At 42.0% G+C, this 16,054-nt stretch overlaps 2 protein-coding genes across 3 annotated transcripts; one reads left to right on the forward strand and one right to left on the reverse strand.

The window, feature by feature from the left end:
• Positions 1–142: 142 nt before the first annotated feature.
• On the reverse strand, positions 143–5,537 carry ptges3a (prostaglandin E synthase 3a (cytosolic)). 2 transcript variants are annotated; one of them, XM_037480856.2, is made up of 8 exons: positions 5,383–5,537; positions 4,468–4,581; positions 4,232–4,301; positions 4,041–4,139; positions 3,696–3,785; positions 3,543–3,599; positions 3,222–3,246; positions 143–2,912 (listed from the first exon to the last, which is right to left on the reverse strand). In XM_037480856.2, coding segments are annotated over exons 1-8 (477 nt in total). In that variant the 5' UTR covers positions 5,385–5,537; the 3' UTR covers positions 143–2,892. The 2 variants fall into 2 exon arrangements, with proteins under 2 accessions (XP_037336753.1, XP_037336752.1); XM_037480855.2 differs by lacking the exon at positions 5,383–5,537 and adding an exon at positions 5,013–5,291.
• A 3,995-nt stretch (positions 5,538–9,532) lies between these two features.
• On the forward strand, positions 9,533–15,180 carry dtx3 (deltex E3 ubiquitin ligase 3). Its single transcript, XM_037480727.2, has 4 exons — positions 9,533–10,651; positions 11,123–11,925; positions 12,957–13,174; positions 13,390–15,180. The coding sequence occupies exons 1-4, from the start codon at positions 10,639–10,641 to the stop codon at positions 13,463–13,465; spliced, it is 1,110 nt and encodes a 369-aa protein (XP_037336624.1). The 5' UTR covers positions 9,533–10,638; the 3' UTR covers positions 13,466–15,180.
• Positions 15,181–16,054: the final 874 nt, after the last annotated feature.

Here is a 16,054-nt window from a genome sequence, read left to right on the forward strand (position 1 = left end):
CTGCTTGACCCTGCCTATGTCTGCTGAATTTCAATATTCTGCAGTTTGAGTGGTTATTTTAAATATATATTTTAAATTAAATCATGACTTGAGGTTGAATGCACACTACAAGAAGTAAAGAAATGGTAGAACACTCTGGAGAATTTTTAGTTTCTGCTTGGGCCTTTCAAGTGTTGTTTTACTGGGGGTGGTGGAGCAGCAACAGTTTGGTTGATGCATTAATTCAAAAACATTCATCATAACACCACTGGATGATTAGCTTGATTGAGGAAATGTGCTGGCTTTCAAACTGGGAAATAGAAAGCCAGTGGGAATGTCAGGAATCGGGAACATTTATTGTCACAAAATGTTATAACAAGGAATTTGACATGGCGGTTGGTGCACAACATTGGACACTAAGACAAGGAGACAATGGACAACAAGACAAATAACATAAAATTTAACTCTACAGTATAAAACAAAATACAAGGCTATGAGATTTAATTAAAAATAAAGTGTGCTAGGAAGAACCTGAGTGCAGGTACAAGTTGAGTGCAGTGGGAGTGCTAGTTGATTTCCTCTAAAAGTCTTTCAAGCACAGAATAACGTCATTGGTGCACCTTATTATTTTTCCACAATTTCCTTTTTATTATCTCATGCTGTACATTTTGCCTTTGACATTCACTCTAATCACGCCAAGGATCACCGAAGCGTGAGCAATGTCTCCCCTTGTGCTCTGGATTGGTACAAATAAGATATGTGGCAGCAGAACTGATTAGGCACAGTTTTACTTTGTGTGTGCGTGATGGGTGGGTTCCGTGGCTCAGGTTGGATAAAGCGGTGGAAAATCCACGGTCGAAGAGGAAGAGGAGAGACCAGACCAGGCATTGAGCTTCTGCACTGGAGCATCATGCTGACCAGGGCAGTCAGAGGGACGGCCTGCCGCCCGGTGAAAGGTTTATGCTGAGCTCACTGCTTTTCTCCATTCATTGCATAGAGAGAAAACGCTGGCAGTAACAGTTTCGGCTGCTTTCTATGATGTTTGTCTTGTCCAGAGTGGTTATATGTAGTTTCCTCTGCAATCACACTCCAGAGAGTCGTGCTGGATGAAGGATGTACAAATACAGCCAGCAGATATTTGGATCCCCCTAAAGACTTAGGTCACTCTCGTTTCAAGTTTCATTTGGGATTTCACCATTATATTATTTGTGGGGGATGGGTTTAAAGTGTTTATTCAGTTGTTTGCCAGTTGGTACACCTCTATTGTGATGAGAATTATTTCCTTCTCTGGTAATCCACCTTTTTGTTAAGTTGAAGCCAGCTTAATTGGACAGTGGAGGATGTTGAAAAGATGCCTGTTCCCTGGCTCCAGACTGCTGACGTGTACTTAACATGCAGCCTCTCAACACCTCACACAAGGTACGGCCTCTTCTCACCACACAGTGGTGACACCATGTATTGCAGGCCACGAGATGAAGGACTTCATTGGATTTCTAAGATGCTGATTAAACATCCTCATGGGGGAATTACGTTCTACCTGGTTGAGGTTATTTTCTAGAGTACTTTATAACGAGACCTTGAATAATGTATGGCCTCTACAGATAATTTGTCTCAATGAGCATCACAAAAATTAAAAGTGGCACCGTTGCACATTACTTGCAAAGAAAGTATGTGCTGCAGTTGCCATGTTATGAAAATCCTGTACAATAAGCACACAAAAAAGTAACTCTACACTTTAAGGAATTTCTGCACTCCACTGAGGATTCCTGAGCACAATGCTGTGAAACATATGCAGTAAAAAGTATAGTATTACCTTCTACAGGAATTGGTTCAGTTATAAGAGTCTGTCCTAAATCATAAGTTCATTTGTAAATAGAGATACCTGTAAAAGTATTAAATCATAATGGTTTTCAGAAGCTCCTTCTTCAACGCGTTTCAATCAGATGAGACTTAAGCTCTTCAGCCAAAGTGAATACACGAATGAGATGGACAGATCAGGTGGGACAATATAGCAGAGGTAATTTCCCTGTGCTCAGCAAATTGCTTGAAGGGTAATCAAAAGTTTTTTTTCTAAGAAGATGGATATTTTTTTTCAAACCACATTTCAACAACTATTAAGAATGAAACGTTCCCATGTGAATAATCACCTTGTCATAAATTACGTTTCAATTCTGTAAAATTTAATTCAAGAGTCTCAAAGAATTCATTAAAAATGTAAACCGAACCCCCCACAGCATCAAAAGATGAACATGTGTGATCAACACATGCGCCTCTCGGGAAACGTCAGTATGCCAATGGAAGACATGTAATCGGTTTACCTGCTACAATGATTTGCACTCTGGCAGAGAAACTTAATAAAGGTAGAATGATATGCTTAGTTTGTACCATAATCTGAAAATAAACTTTACATTCTGAGCAGAAGCGTTTATTTTAAATGCTGAAATATCAAAAAACTAAAATTTCCATAACATTAAGCAGAACTCCTGCTTTTTAAATTAACAAAACAAATGCATTTCACAGTACAAACATTAAAAGGGGGAAATGGTAATTAATAAAAATTCTACTTTTTGGAAAATAGGCATTTGGAGCATTTCTTTGTTAGAAATCACAATGTTCAATATGTAATCTGTGATTGCAAAAAAGGTACATCCCGTTACAGTCATTTAAGTTAACAAACAAGAACATCTTCAGTGGAACAGAATTGTCCATGCAGAACAGAGCAGCACTTTATGTCCCTATGGATCTCTGTGCATGTCTGTGTATTCAACCGTCACTTCCTGTCACTCCATTAAGCGATCCGGCTTTGGAAATTGCATGGAGCTGACGTTTCTTCTCCAACAACTCAGGAATGGTCTCTCCCCATTGATTTTAGCGCATATTATTTATATCTATTGACGTGGCGCCCATTTGTATTTACTCAAGGGCAGGCATTTCTGAAACAGAAGAAATAAATGGTAAATATGACTTTTGTCAGAATGGTCAATTTCAGTAAGAGATTACTTTTTGGTAGTAAGAAAATAAAAATAAACAAAAACAAATAAACATTTGCAGGCATCCATATCAAAACCAACACCACACAGACCACTTTATGGAAAACGTTGACCAGTGATTAAATGAACCTAATTCTCCTTCACAAACAGACCCACACAATCAAGCCCTTCAGATATACTCGTATGAACATTGCACTGCCAAGTATCTAGTGACTACTGATGACAAATAAAAATAAAAAAAACATTACTTACGTTCATCACCGTTTTCAGAATCATGCTGCAAAAGAAAACAGAAACTAAAGTTAACACCTCATCATTTGATATTTCTCTGTGAACTAGTCATGTTGAAGTCTAGCTCCATGTCTGTCCATAATATCATTTATTTTTTTATGTGAAACAACCTGTTGGTGAGCTCACAGAGACCTTGACCGTTGACTACCACATCTAATCAGTTCACCCTTGCATGCAGAGGACTTAGCTGAGATATTGCGTTCATCAGCATGGGCCGTGTGTGCGTACAACCAGATAACAAGGTCTGCAATGGCTGTTGCCAGTGGAGGAATGAGATCATACCTCTTCTCCTGCACCATCAAAATCAGGTACATCATCCCTTCCCATTGTATTCATCATCTGGGGGAAAAGTAAAGGTGATGTATATCATTAAATCAGCAGTTCAGTAACTGGACATACTCGCAACTTGGCATGGTGCATGTTCAACATGCTTACCTCTGAGAATTTGTCAAAACTTGACAAGTCCTCGTCTGAGTCATCCTCCCAGTCTTTCCAATTATTAAAGTCCACACTCAGCCAGTTGCACTGAGAGGAAATAGATTCTTCTTTAAGTGAGGCAATATTTAACATAATCTATTATTTATGTAATCTATTATTTCCAGTTGCTCTTCAATACTCAGCTTGGTGGATTATTACCATTAGTGGAAGTAAAAGTGCTTGTGTGTTCAATCATTTTTACTAGGAATAGGCATTCAGATGTGTTTTATTAAGCACCGTAAATAAATGACCATAAATATGCAGTATCTAGATTGCTCCCTTTTTTTAAAGAATGAAAATTACCTTTGTCTTGTCTTTAGTAAGTCGCGGCCATGCCTTACCAGGCTCTACTTTTCGTAAACATACCAATACAGACCTGTCAGTTCGTCTGTATTTGGAGTCCTAAGTGAGAAAAAAAAAATAGTCTGATGAAAACTATAAATAATTAAAACACGTGGTAGAGCTGCAATTATGTGAACTGATGACAGACATACTTTGGGGTTAATCTCCTCAAAAAGGTCCACTGTATTCTGTTGTTGGATATTATCTGTACCCCCGACACAGCTGTGAGGTAAAAGAAAAGAGCCTGTGAGATCTCCTTTGTGTCGTTCTGTTTGTAGATTAAACAGACGAGGCCCCAGACCCCAAATTACATCTTAGAGATAGTCGTGGGGAAATGCCAGACATGCTCAGGAACATTACCACTTAATGGAATATTAATGCAACTTACCCAAAATCAAATTTTGACTTTTCAAAATGTACCATCACATTTTTACTGTCCTCCACGCAGAAGTCTACAAAAACAGCGTCTCGTCTGTCATACCACTTGGCTGTCGCAGGCTGCCTGATGACAAAGAGTAGCAAGGGATCAGGACATTGAACAGGTCAACGGATCTGACAAAGCAAATTACCGAGAGCTTATGTGATGCGAAATCCTGTTTCCAAAGCATCCCTCGTTAAATCAAGGTTGTCATACTAACTTCTTCACGTCTTTGCCTAAAGCAAATGTCCCAGCGTTTCCTCAAGCAGACACATTCGAACAAGCACTTTTCTCAAAAAAGGTGAACTTGCTACCACTAACCTACAGATGACGTTACGCTATTAATATAAATATATTAATATATAACGTTACCTGTACGAGAGCAATCATTAGATTAGAAGAGTAATAGTTATTTGAACCTTAAGGTTTGGATAATGGCAACATGGGCTACGTGCAGTATAACGCCGAGAAGCGCGTGTAACTTGGCGTCAGTTAATATTAAAGTAAAATCTTACGAGCTAATGATGACACTACGCCTTTCCATTGCTGACATTAGCTAGCATTACCCTTGTCTTCCTTGACATTAGCCTGCTAGCTAACGATAACAGAGCTAAAGCGCGTAATGTCAATGCAAATTCGATATGTCATAGTATCAATGTCAGGGAGACTGTGGTGCAAATGTGCACTGCGCTGAGGGAACTATCGCCAGCTGCCTTTTTGATTCAGCGACGGGGTGCGTCTGTCCTTCCTGACAGCAGAGTAACCGCTGAGGCTACAACTCGTGTGTTCAGCCCATATTCGCCGGTTGATCCTCACTAACACGCTACAAAGACTTGTCGGCTTTGACCGCATACGACTAACTAACATGGTAGACCCAAGACTTACATCTCAACTGTTTCAGCAATTAAATTCCCACGTCGTTCAACGATATAACGTTAGACAACAAATATAACTTAAAGCTGGGGCGCCCGGCAAACACGCCAACTGAAACCTAAACAGTTAACAGAAGCAAACGGTGGGGTCCTCCCCAAACATCGCGGGATTATGATTCTCGTGACGTGGTTTCACAGGCCAATGACGTCAGAGACTATTATAGAACTGGAGGGAGCATCGAGAGCGTCGTGAAAGCCCCACTTTTGCTATTCTCGTTCCTTAATAAGAGAGAGTGGGAAACTCACACTAGTGACTGAGAATATGTCAGTTATATGTATACAATTATCTGTATTTAATTATCTCTATAAGTAGTTTTTTTAGCAACCATACCTGAGCCCCTTTTATCATCGTTGTGTGTGGGAAATTCAGATACCTTAAATACAAGTTATCACACTGCGAAGCATTTACAAATCAACACATTTACATTTACAAATCCAAATATTATAACATACTTATTATGAGCAAAATTCACTGAAGTTAATGCATTCTACTCAATGCAGAAAAATGGCCCTCAGAGGAAGCTGCCTGTCAATCCAGTTAAGCAGATACTGTAGATATGTACATATGAAGATGAACGTGGTACTCATCTATTATATATATGTTCTCTTTGACGGAGGGAGAGTCTGAGGTCCTTCAATCGTACTAATACTGTACTAAAACTATAGGGAAACTACAATCTACAGTCATTTTCAATGGTAGCCGCTGACATTAGTATAAAGTTGAGTTGCTCCAAAAAAAGGGTATCAGGCAGTTTCCAGCTTTGAAAATGTGGAGAGAGAAGCGAACATAAATAAATCAAAAGGTTCGAAGTTGCTTAAGTTCACCAATTACTGTCAAAAAGAACATACTGATTTTTTTAAAATGTTTCCTACATTGACGGTAGCATGCGGGCACAGACAGCAGAAACTAGAACAGATGCCGTTGTGGAAGCCAAAGCATTTTCTGTCATGTCGCTCTCTGGCATGAGATCACTGTGAAGCTCGATCGGTTTAGGTCCTTTTACAAGAGTGGAGGTTTTCAGATGCATCTGCTGTCCTGGTGTTTGATTTCACGTGCTTTTGGGCCAAAGCACTCCAGCAGCAGAGAAAGACACAGAGACAGAGAGATTAATTTAAAACAAACAGGCTCACTAGGAGAGCGTCTTCAAAGACTTGGACTGTGTGTCACCAGTGTGAAGCTTGGCAACTGTCGATAGAGCAAAATCAGGTAGGCAGGAGAAGAGAGAGCAGATGGCATAACGATGTTGTGGAGTTTCTGACTGCGTGGGGCACAACATATGATGTCAGAGAGGATGTTGAAAATACCTGAAAGAATAGGTTTTGACCTAAACAGGAGAGGCGAATTACACATAATACAGAGGATGGTTTAGTGGATCAGTTATTGGTCACATAGAAATCATACATCTTTCTTTCCGCCTCTGACAACTCAAGGACTAGTGCTGGAGCCGAAAAACAATGGCAGGCCTGGAGAAAATACATTTGGGAGATGAGAGGTTGCAGGTAGTTGGCACACAGGAGTTTTTGTTGGCAAGAACTGCTGTGTGGGGATGTTTGAGTGCACAGTTGTAACTGCTCACTCCCAATTTCTGCTCATAGAGGGACAACATAATCATCATGTTCAATCTTAACAGCCATGTAAGCCACGGATGATTATTTGTGTGATACATATCACGTGTAAAGCAATCCTAACGGTTGTTGGTAATCTTAGATTTTAAGTTGTACAATAATGCACTATTTCTTCAGATACAGTGGGTTTCCGGGACTTTCCAACTCTTCACTTCACAAGGTTTTATATGGTGCATTCTAACTCAGCAAAGAGACAAGTTTATGTTAGCAAACACAAGACACAAATTCTGCAGCTGCTCTATATCCAGTGAATAATTTAACAACCCCTGGGATATTGTGACCGCAGCTGTGGGGTCTGATTCAAAGCTGGATGTCCTACATTAACACTCATCTGATGTAATATTTAAAAAAAAGAGGCTTCATTAAGCAGTCGCTAATTCACTTTGAATATACTGCCTGCAAATAGTGTCATGCTTTGACACACTTTACACTGATCTCCAACTCAAGGACAAACTAGTCTGTATCATTTGAAAGGATGTCAGAAAAATGATGCGAAAATAACCATAAATCACCTCAGATACCAATAAATACATTTTAGATATTATGTTTTCACTAATGTTGAATTGGGCCAATTACCCCAAATGACCCAAGTAACAGTAAACAGGGACAAGCTGTGTGCCATCTGTACTTGGAATGAGAGGACTTCAGCAGCGATGAGTAGACGCTGCATGACTAAACAATTTCAGCAGTACTGTTACGTGTCAGACTGGGGCGGGACACCTTCCCCCGTCCTGTCTTTGGATGTCCCCCTCTTGTCTTGGTGTCTCTCTCTCTCTCTCTCTCTCTCTCTCTCTCTCTCTCTCTCTCTCTTTCGTTCCAGGTGCAATCCAAGTGATTGGGTTCCACCTGTGCCGGTCAATGAACTGGGCGGGGCTCGGAAATAAAAGGAGGAAGACCGACCCTCCCCCCGCGATCTGTTTGAGTGATTGTGTATGTTGGAAGTTGTTGTTTAGGTTTGTGGTGGGAGGTTGAGGACCAGGTGAATCTGAAGTCCCCTATTGCTGCTTTCACGTAGTCCAGTTTTGTTTAGAATTGCCGCCAGTTCTCGTGGGAATTTCTCAACCTGACTGTTCTGTGTCCGTCCCCCAAGACAAACAGGATCGGGGAAATTGGAGCATGGTGACCAATTTATAATGAGCCCTCAGTGGCCTTCATTGAAAAGAACTCTTGACACCGGATTATGAAACAATGATTTATTAGCGGGGAATGGCAATAAGTAACGAGATGATGAATACAATTATCTGTATTGTAGAAAACAGGAAGTTGTAAGATAATCATTTATTTTCATGAATTCATGCTTTAGACCATGGGTGCCCAATAGGTTGATCGTGATCGACTGGTCGAAGGAAGTACCAGTCGATTGCGCGCCATCAATAAAAAAAATGTGGGCACCCCCGCTTTAGACAAATATAAAAAGGGAATTCATTTGACATTTGAGTTTTTTATGTTTATTTTGTTTCATACAAACATTCAATTAGAATGTATTTTTCCTTTAGTTTGTTGTAATATACAACAATGATATAAACAAGAGAGGAATGTTCACAGTCGGTGCCCTTTCTCACGGAGCCACATTGTGTTCTGGGTCATCTGATAAGATGTTTGTGCGTCATTTTATAATCTTGTGGTGACCGGCACTTAGTTGTTGAACAGGGGTCGCGCCCCCTTTTTCAGTACACTTCTCTTCCTTCTATATACCTCAGCACAGAGTGTAACGACCTTGTGAGTAGCGTGATGTTGCTGGTCTAAAGCTCCAGGATGATCCAACGTGCACGGGCCTGGATAGTTAGGGGACAACCGTCAGCCCCCGAATCGAACCAAAAACCAAAAGAGAAGGGGAGGCAGATCTGAGCATGGTTTCAGTGAAAGCCTGGTTTTGCTCTAGCTGTAGGCCGTCAGGGATTTCTAAATGTTCCAAATTCCCTTGGACAGTAAAACTAATCAACATGGAAAATCTGTAAAACAAGAATAACAATGATTCACTGAGTTCTTCAGGATCGATGAGAGCTTACTCATTACAGACGGATACAGAGAGGATGTATGTTTAGAGGAAGAAATCTTACATCATCTTCCTTCATAGTGCGTTTGTTAGGTACATCTTTTGTTTCCTGGTAAAACCTTATTAAATGAATCACCCTGTGTTCTAAAGAACCAACCTGTGTGCAGACTACTTGTACACACTTGTGTGCTGGGTTCTCAGGCGCTACTCACCCTGTGTACTTATGTCACGGCCCTTTGTTCGTCTTCAGAAGCTCAGTCAACCCCCTTCTTCTGATATACGTTATTGTTTTTTTATCTTAACCAGCCACAGAATTGGACCTTATATTATTGTTAATCAAGAGTTCTCATGTGAGCTTTTGTCTCGTGAGTTCAACCCAGGTGTACAACCCTGCAGCTGGATTCCGATTTAGGGACCCCTCTAAAAGACACAAATCAAGGAACAGCATCAATAAGGATACCTGTGAAGGTTAATAAAAAAAGTAATACTTAAATGTGTGGTCGAATAAAACAAAAAAACATAATGTAACATTAATATATTAAGGTAAAAGTATGGACAATTACAGCCCTACTGTCGGTGTCTCCTGAGAGACAGCTTCATCTGCTTCATAACTGGATGAGTGGGTATCGCCTCGATGGCGCGTGGGCTGCACTCTTGTGTGTCGTCCTGTATGAAGTGCTTTGTTATCGATGAAGCTGTTAATCACGACAAAAGTATGATTCACTCAACAGCATGAAGAGGAAGAAGCAAAAAGAAAACAACAAAAAAACCACACACAGAATAAACCACCATTTGCCAGCCAATCATAGCAGCCCAGTGACGAGCTTCCTGGTACCACTTGTTTTCTCTTCCTCGCAGGTCCCGGTCCTCTCATAAATGGGGAGGCTGTGTTTGCTCCTGCACAGTCAAAAGGGAGGACGCCGTCTTCAAGCGGAGGAACGGACTCACCATGAGGAGAACGAGCAGAGCATCTGCCCGGACGGAGCCGTCGCGCAGGTAGCGAGGTCGCAGCCGGAGGAGAAGCGCTATTTGCTGCGTGTTAACGCCGAGCCCAAGGACGTACGAGGCGGACACACACACAGGCGAGCCCGGGGAACACTCGCGGTGGTGGTGGGGTGGGAGGAGGAGGAGGAGGAGGTTGGCAGCCGAGGGAAAAAGGTGGACCGTCGAAAACCTGGAGAGAGACACGCGCCGGGAACGCGTTGGGCTGTCATGCCTTGACTACAGAGGAGTAACGACCCACGGATAGACCGCAGTCAGATAGCAGAGGCCTCCTGCGATGGAGCACCGCGCTCTCTGATCCACACGGATCCTCCCCGGCGAAGGGCGAGGTGCCCAAGTACCCAGCGGTCGACCAGCTAGACGATCACGCGAATTACGTTCAAGTCTACGCTGCGAAATTGCTGAACCCCTCCAAACCCCCTCGAAAACCCACCACGTAACACCTCACACCCCTCGGTCCCGCGGAGAATGGCTCAGTCAGAGACGTCGCCGAGCAGCTGAGATAAACGTTAGCTCCTGTCCTTCGGGTTGTCTTCCCCTCTCCTTCTGCTCAACAGGACGCTTTATTCACGATTGAAGACATTTATGGGATCACAAGGTAATAGCTCAACCCTCAAGAAGTGCCTGCGGCTGCAGGCAGACTCGTGTTGAGGTCTTTGTTTACAGTTTGAATCCGAACAGCTGATCCGTCCTCAGCGATTAGCGCCTGTTGTGTGTGTGTGTTTTTTCTTTTTCCTTTGACGCTCAAAGAGATGCTCGCGATGTCGTATTTACTTTGTCATGCACTTCAACTTACTAAAATGTAAGATGTGTTTGTTTTCGATTAGCCCACGTCGATGAAAAAAATACTAAAGTCGAGCAATCGCATTCATCTGAAAAAATAACCGTTGTAACCACGTCTGAGCCAAGGTGGAATGATTCCTCTTAATGCATTTAAAAATAGCCACACGGTAAAGCGCATAGTAACTTCTTTATCCGGATTTCTTTCCCCATACACAAGTGCAAACTGTGTTTGTTTGTAGTTGCTATTACAAATGTGCTGATGACTCTTGTTTGCCTCTCCGTGCAGTTTCCTCTGATGAGATGAGTGTGCGCGCTGGCCAGGGCAGTGATGAGTTGCTGGTTTCACAGGCAGTGTGGGATTACCTGGCTGCGGCTGGGCGGCCCTGGCTCATCGACTTCCAGCACCGGCAGGGGATGAGCGCCGGTATCATCAGGCGAGGGGAGAGGGGGGGCTGCTGCGCCGTGAGGCTGCAGCCGGTCGAGGCCTCCAGGAATGGTGGAGGCGCGGTGATGGACGGACCCATCTCTAGCGAGACACGGAAAGCCTTCATTGACTTGTGCCGCTGTGCCCGCAAAGAAATGAGCAAACAGGAAGGGGGACCCAAGAGGAAGAGGGCCCTGCTGCCCTTCGCCGGAGTCCTGGAGCCAAACGGCGAGGGAAGCCTGCTTCAGCCTCCGGCTCCCCAGCCTCGGCGCTCCCAGAGACAGCAGCTGAGGTTCAGGAAGCCTGCCGACGAGGAGGCCTGCGCCGCGCTCCACGAGGCCGCCCACAGGAAGGCCACGGAGTCCAGCCTGCCTTCCCGTAGTGAGGCAGAGGACAACAGTACGTGTTCAATCTGCATGGGTGACATAGTGGAGAAGACCACCTTGGAGAGGTGTGGCCACTCATTCTGCCGCTCTTGTCTGGACCAAGCCTTCAAGGTGAAGAAAGCGTGTCCAGTGTGCAGGCTGGTGTACGGCCAGTTGATCGGGAACCAGCCTGCTAATGGTACAATGATCGTAGAGCGAGATTCCGATCTGGAACTTCCTGGTTATGAAGGATACGGGTGCATCTGCATTATCTACAGCTTCCCGCCGGGCCTACAGGCGGTGAGTAGACTGAGAACTAAGAACATGTACAGAGGCAGACTCATTACTGGAAGAACCCTTCGTTTTGAGAAGGATCCCAGTGTGCAGACCCGCTTACTTCTCAGTGAATAATACAAATCATAAGACCTGAAATATTTTAATGCCTTAGAAGAATTTAAAAAATAAGTCAAGTATCATAAGTTAATTTTGTTATGTCTTTACTTCAATTATGGATGTTGATATTAGTACATTTTTCTAAACTAGCTGGCTCTTCCAAATGCACAAACCTTCCTTTTTACATCCATTCAACAACCAAAAACATAGCTTTGTGAACAAAGCTCATATTAGCTGAATAAACCTGTGTGGAGCTTGAAAGAAACAAGGTTAATTTTGGTCAATATTGCTTCAGGGACTTTGACCTTAAAGCCATACTCCAGGGAGTTGGTCCTGTAGTGTTTTCATGCTAGTCTCTGTCTCTCTCTCTCTCTCTCTCTCTCTCTCTGTGTCGCCACCCCCTGAAGTCTAACAAATACGTAGCCGCATTTCCTTCCATCCGTGCCCTTTTTATACTGCATCTTCCACGGCTTTGTCCTTTGACATGTCCTATAAAGGACCTAACAGTATATTTTCTTTAGTCTCTGCCTGGTAAATCAAATTTGTCAATTCATTTTGTACAGCCCCGAATCATAAATTTGCCTCAGAGGGCTTTCTAACTCCATGAGCCCAGTTTGTAATGGAGGCTTTCCTTTTATATTTCCCATCCAGACTGAGATAACCCCGATGACAGAATTTTTCCTAGAAATCTCAAGACTTATTTTTAGACTTTCAGACTGAGAAGTACTGTAGACTGAGACTTCAGTTTAATGGAAATAGATTAACAACTGCATTAATAATATTAACTCATACCTATTACAGGACATGTGATGAATTATTGTACACCACACTTTCAAACATACTACTCAAAAAAAGGTGTAGCTGTAGTAGCAAAAGTGCCAGACATACACATTTTTATAAAACCATTAATTTTTAAAAAACCGATCCTGTTTTAACAGCCTGAACATCCGAACCCGGGTGTCCGATACCCGGGAACAGACCGCGTGGCCTACCTCCCCGACAGCCCCGAGGGGAACCGCGTGTTGGGACTGCTGCGCCGGGCCTTTGAACAGCGCCTTATCTTCACCATTGGTACCTCCATGACTACGGGCATGCAAAATGTCATCACCTGGAATGACATTCACCACAAGACCTCAATATGGGGCGGCCCCCGTTGGTATGTATGGCCTCTTTAGCTGGAGGCAAATGGCCATCGAGACTTGATTTAATAGCCTGAGCACAGAAAATGTCCCAGTAAAGATTGACAGTTTGTAATTTAAGGTTCCTGACAATGAAATGCTCTCAGTTGATGTCCTTGACTATAGATGGCACCTGCTGCCTGAGCTCATACAGATGCAGTGATGGCTTTTTTTTTTTTATTTCTCCTGACAGTTTTGGCTACCCAGACCCCACTTACCTGGTGCGAGTGACAGAGGAGCTCAGAGAGAAGGACATCACGGTGGACTGACCGCATCTAAATGACTCAAGACATTGTAGGACTTTGCCGAGTGTCCTTGCGCAGGACATGACTCGGTTCCAGGTTTTGCTCTGAGCCTGGCCGTCCCTTATTGGAAGGCTGAAGACGAGGCCCTCGGCAGACAGGCTTCTAATGCTGCAGAAGAGCTCACTTCACCCCACAACTCGTTCCTCTGTTTGCTCATTTGTCCTTATTCCAGTGCTACATGTGGAGGAAAATACTTTGAGTGCAGTGCATTCCTGTATTACAGTTTCCTACCATTCGCTAATGCACTTATTCAAAGGAATCATGTTGCAATTTGTTGTACTTGTACATTATTTTGAAAATCCAAGTTATCTTGTAAAGATAAAGTTTGTTTATTTCTATTTTGGAGATTACTTTTTTTATGCACAAATTCCTGGTTTTATCCAGTTAGATATAAGAAAATTACTTGTGTTACATGGCAAAATGTCACTGCTTCAATAGAAAGCCTTTATTTTCAACCGAAACGCACTGACAGGCACTTTTGTAAGGGAGTATTTCCTTCTTTCTTTTTCCTCAGTAAAGTCAGAGTCACGGTTCCTCTCTGTGAAAAGCTCCGAGCAAACAGGTTCATGCAGCCATCTATTGTTATAGTGGCTATAAGTTGATGTCAATTGTTTTCATTTTTTTTTTTTTTGCTACCCCTCTCACCTAAATAATAACAATATTAATCTATGGCTCACTGCTGACTTTTTACATGCATTAGGATGTTCCCCTGTGGTTTTCATTCATTGGTCAAGATGCCTCCCAGGTTTTGAGCCCATTACCTCAGTTGTTGGTAATGAGCTCATCTAATTGCCAGATTTATGACGATGTCAAATATAAAAGGGCATGTAGACCACTTTAACCAAATCAAAGGCACAAAAGCTCTTTAAATATCTATGCCGTTGTCCCTGTCAAGCTGGGATATTTTCCTGCTCGTTTTGCCATTTAAAATAAGACCAGTGTTAATTTGTTTCTTTAAATAGATAATCTACACTTTGAAGAAAAACTAAAGAAAAGGTTGCAGGAACAATTGGTCTGATGTAGATTGGGGTGTTGATCTCAATTTTGTTGTGCCTTTCTTATATTCACTTTTGATAATTATCAAGCATGTTACAAATAAATGGTTAGCAGTTTGTCTGTATTTTGGTGTTTCTTCATAGCTAAACCGCATTATGTTTGTAGTGTTACTATCTCACTATAAGTACTAATACTACACGGTTCATGAAATATGTCTCTTAATGTCTATCAAATGAACTTCTTCATAAATAGGCTCTGGTCCAAACGCTGAGAAACCCATGTGACGTATCCAGCTGTGTGAACGTGCTTTGCCAAGTGCAGTAACCTGCTTAGTGGGACATTTGTTTGTTAATTTGAATGGTCAGCTGCGTACATCAAATAGCCTCTTTTTGCGTTTTCATCACCTTTGCATTTTAGTTAGGGACCAACTTAAATATTTCTGGGACAGATGATTGTAGTTCCCTAAAGCTACAGTGCAAACATTTCTATGCATTACATGTCTGGGTAAGATTTAGGAGAAGAAATAGGAGAGATTGAACAGTTTTGCTTTTTCTAATTGTGTTGATTCGTACTTTGTTGATATTCAGAATAATGTGCTTTACATTTTAATACTTGAATAAAAAGTTATGTTCTGGTTTGTGTTGGATATTTAATGTAGGTTCTGAATAAACCGGGTACTTCATCGGCAACTGAACATCAAGCGTCTGTCCATTTGGAATGAGTTGAGGTTTTATTAAGATTAGATCTGAGCTGCTTCCCGTTTGGTATTCTTCAAGATCCTGAACTCTGCAAGTGCTCTTCGTTCATTCTGACTAACTATGGATCAGTGTAAACTCATTTGGTTAACAAAGAGGAGTGTGTTCAGACTGTCATATTAAATTGTATCCATTCGATAATGTTGAGGATTAATGGGGAAAAGAAACAATTTAATGATAAAATACAAACTTTTGTCATCAAAGCAACTTTGACAACAAACGGTATTTAAAATGATCTCCTAAAGCCTGAAAGGTTCAAATCCGGAAATAAAAATGATGAAATAAATACCATTAATTGTAAATCATATGATTTGACGTTGTCATGGTGACGGGACACGTGGCAGCGAAGTGCTGTCCCATTCATATTTTCATCATATAAGGCCCTCACAGAATTTTACCCTCAACCATTTACAAGATGTCATTTAAGTCCTTGAGGGTTCAGCGTTAGGGGTTAGTCTTTAGAGTTAAGGGTTTAGGCTTTAGGGTTTAGGGAGGTGGAGATGGGACCACAGTCTGCCAATGAGCTGGCATTCGGGCTGATTTCACCTCAACTCTCATCTTTTTGTAATGTTACATCTGTCCCCCAGAGGGCACTCATCGTTAAAAAATTAAAAGTCGACAGATGTGGATGGACACATTAATGCATCTGGATTAGTGAAAGTATGATGATATTCCAATTCAGTTTGGGGTACTCAGTAAATTGAAGATGGCAGTTACAACAATAAGAAGACACGTTTCTGTTACATAACATTTTAGATAAAGACAGACTGATAACTGTGCCTGAAAAATAATTACTAACAAA

Source organism: Pungitius pungitius, chromosome 1 (genome assembly GCF_949316345.1).
Source record: "Pungitius pungitius chromosome 1, fPunPun2.1, whole genome shotgun sequence".
Taxonomy (NCBI): domain Eukaryota; kingdom Metazoa; phylum Chordata; class Actinopteri; order Perciformes; family Gasterosteidae; genus Pungitius; species Pungitius pungitius.

Bases quoted from the DNA above. Each gene is read 5' to 3' on its own strand.
- ptges3a (XM_037480855.2), bottom strand. From the start codon at position 5,050: ATGTCAGCAATGGAAAGGCGTAGTGTCATCATTAGCTC. The intron at 3,247-3,542 runs GTATGATCTCAT...TTTCTTTTGCAG, and splicing joins TTGATGGTGCAGGAGAAGAG to CATGATTCTGAAAACGGTGA. The intron at 2,913-3,221 runs GTAAGTAATGTT...CTTCTGTTTCAG, and splicing joins TTCTGAAAACGGTGATGAAC to AAATGCCTGCCCTTGAGTAA.
- dtx3 (XM_037480727.2), top strand. The intron at 11,926-12,956 runs GTGAGTAGACTG...CTGTTTTAACAG, and splicing joins TCCCGCCGGGCCTACAGGCG to CCTGAACATCCGAACCCGGG. The intron at 13,175-13,389 runs GTATGTATGGCC...TTCTCCTGACAG, and splicing joins ATATGGGGCGGCCCCCGTTG to TTTTGGCTACCCAGACCCCA.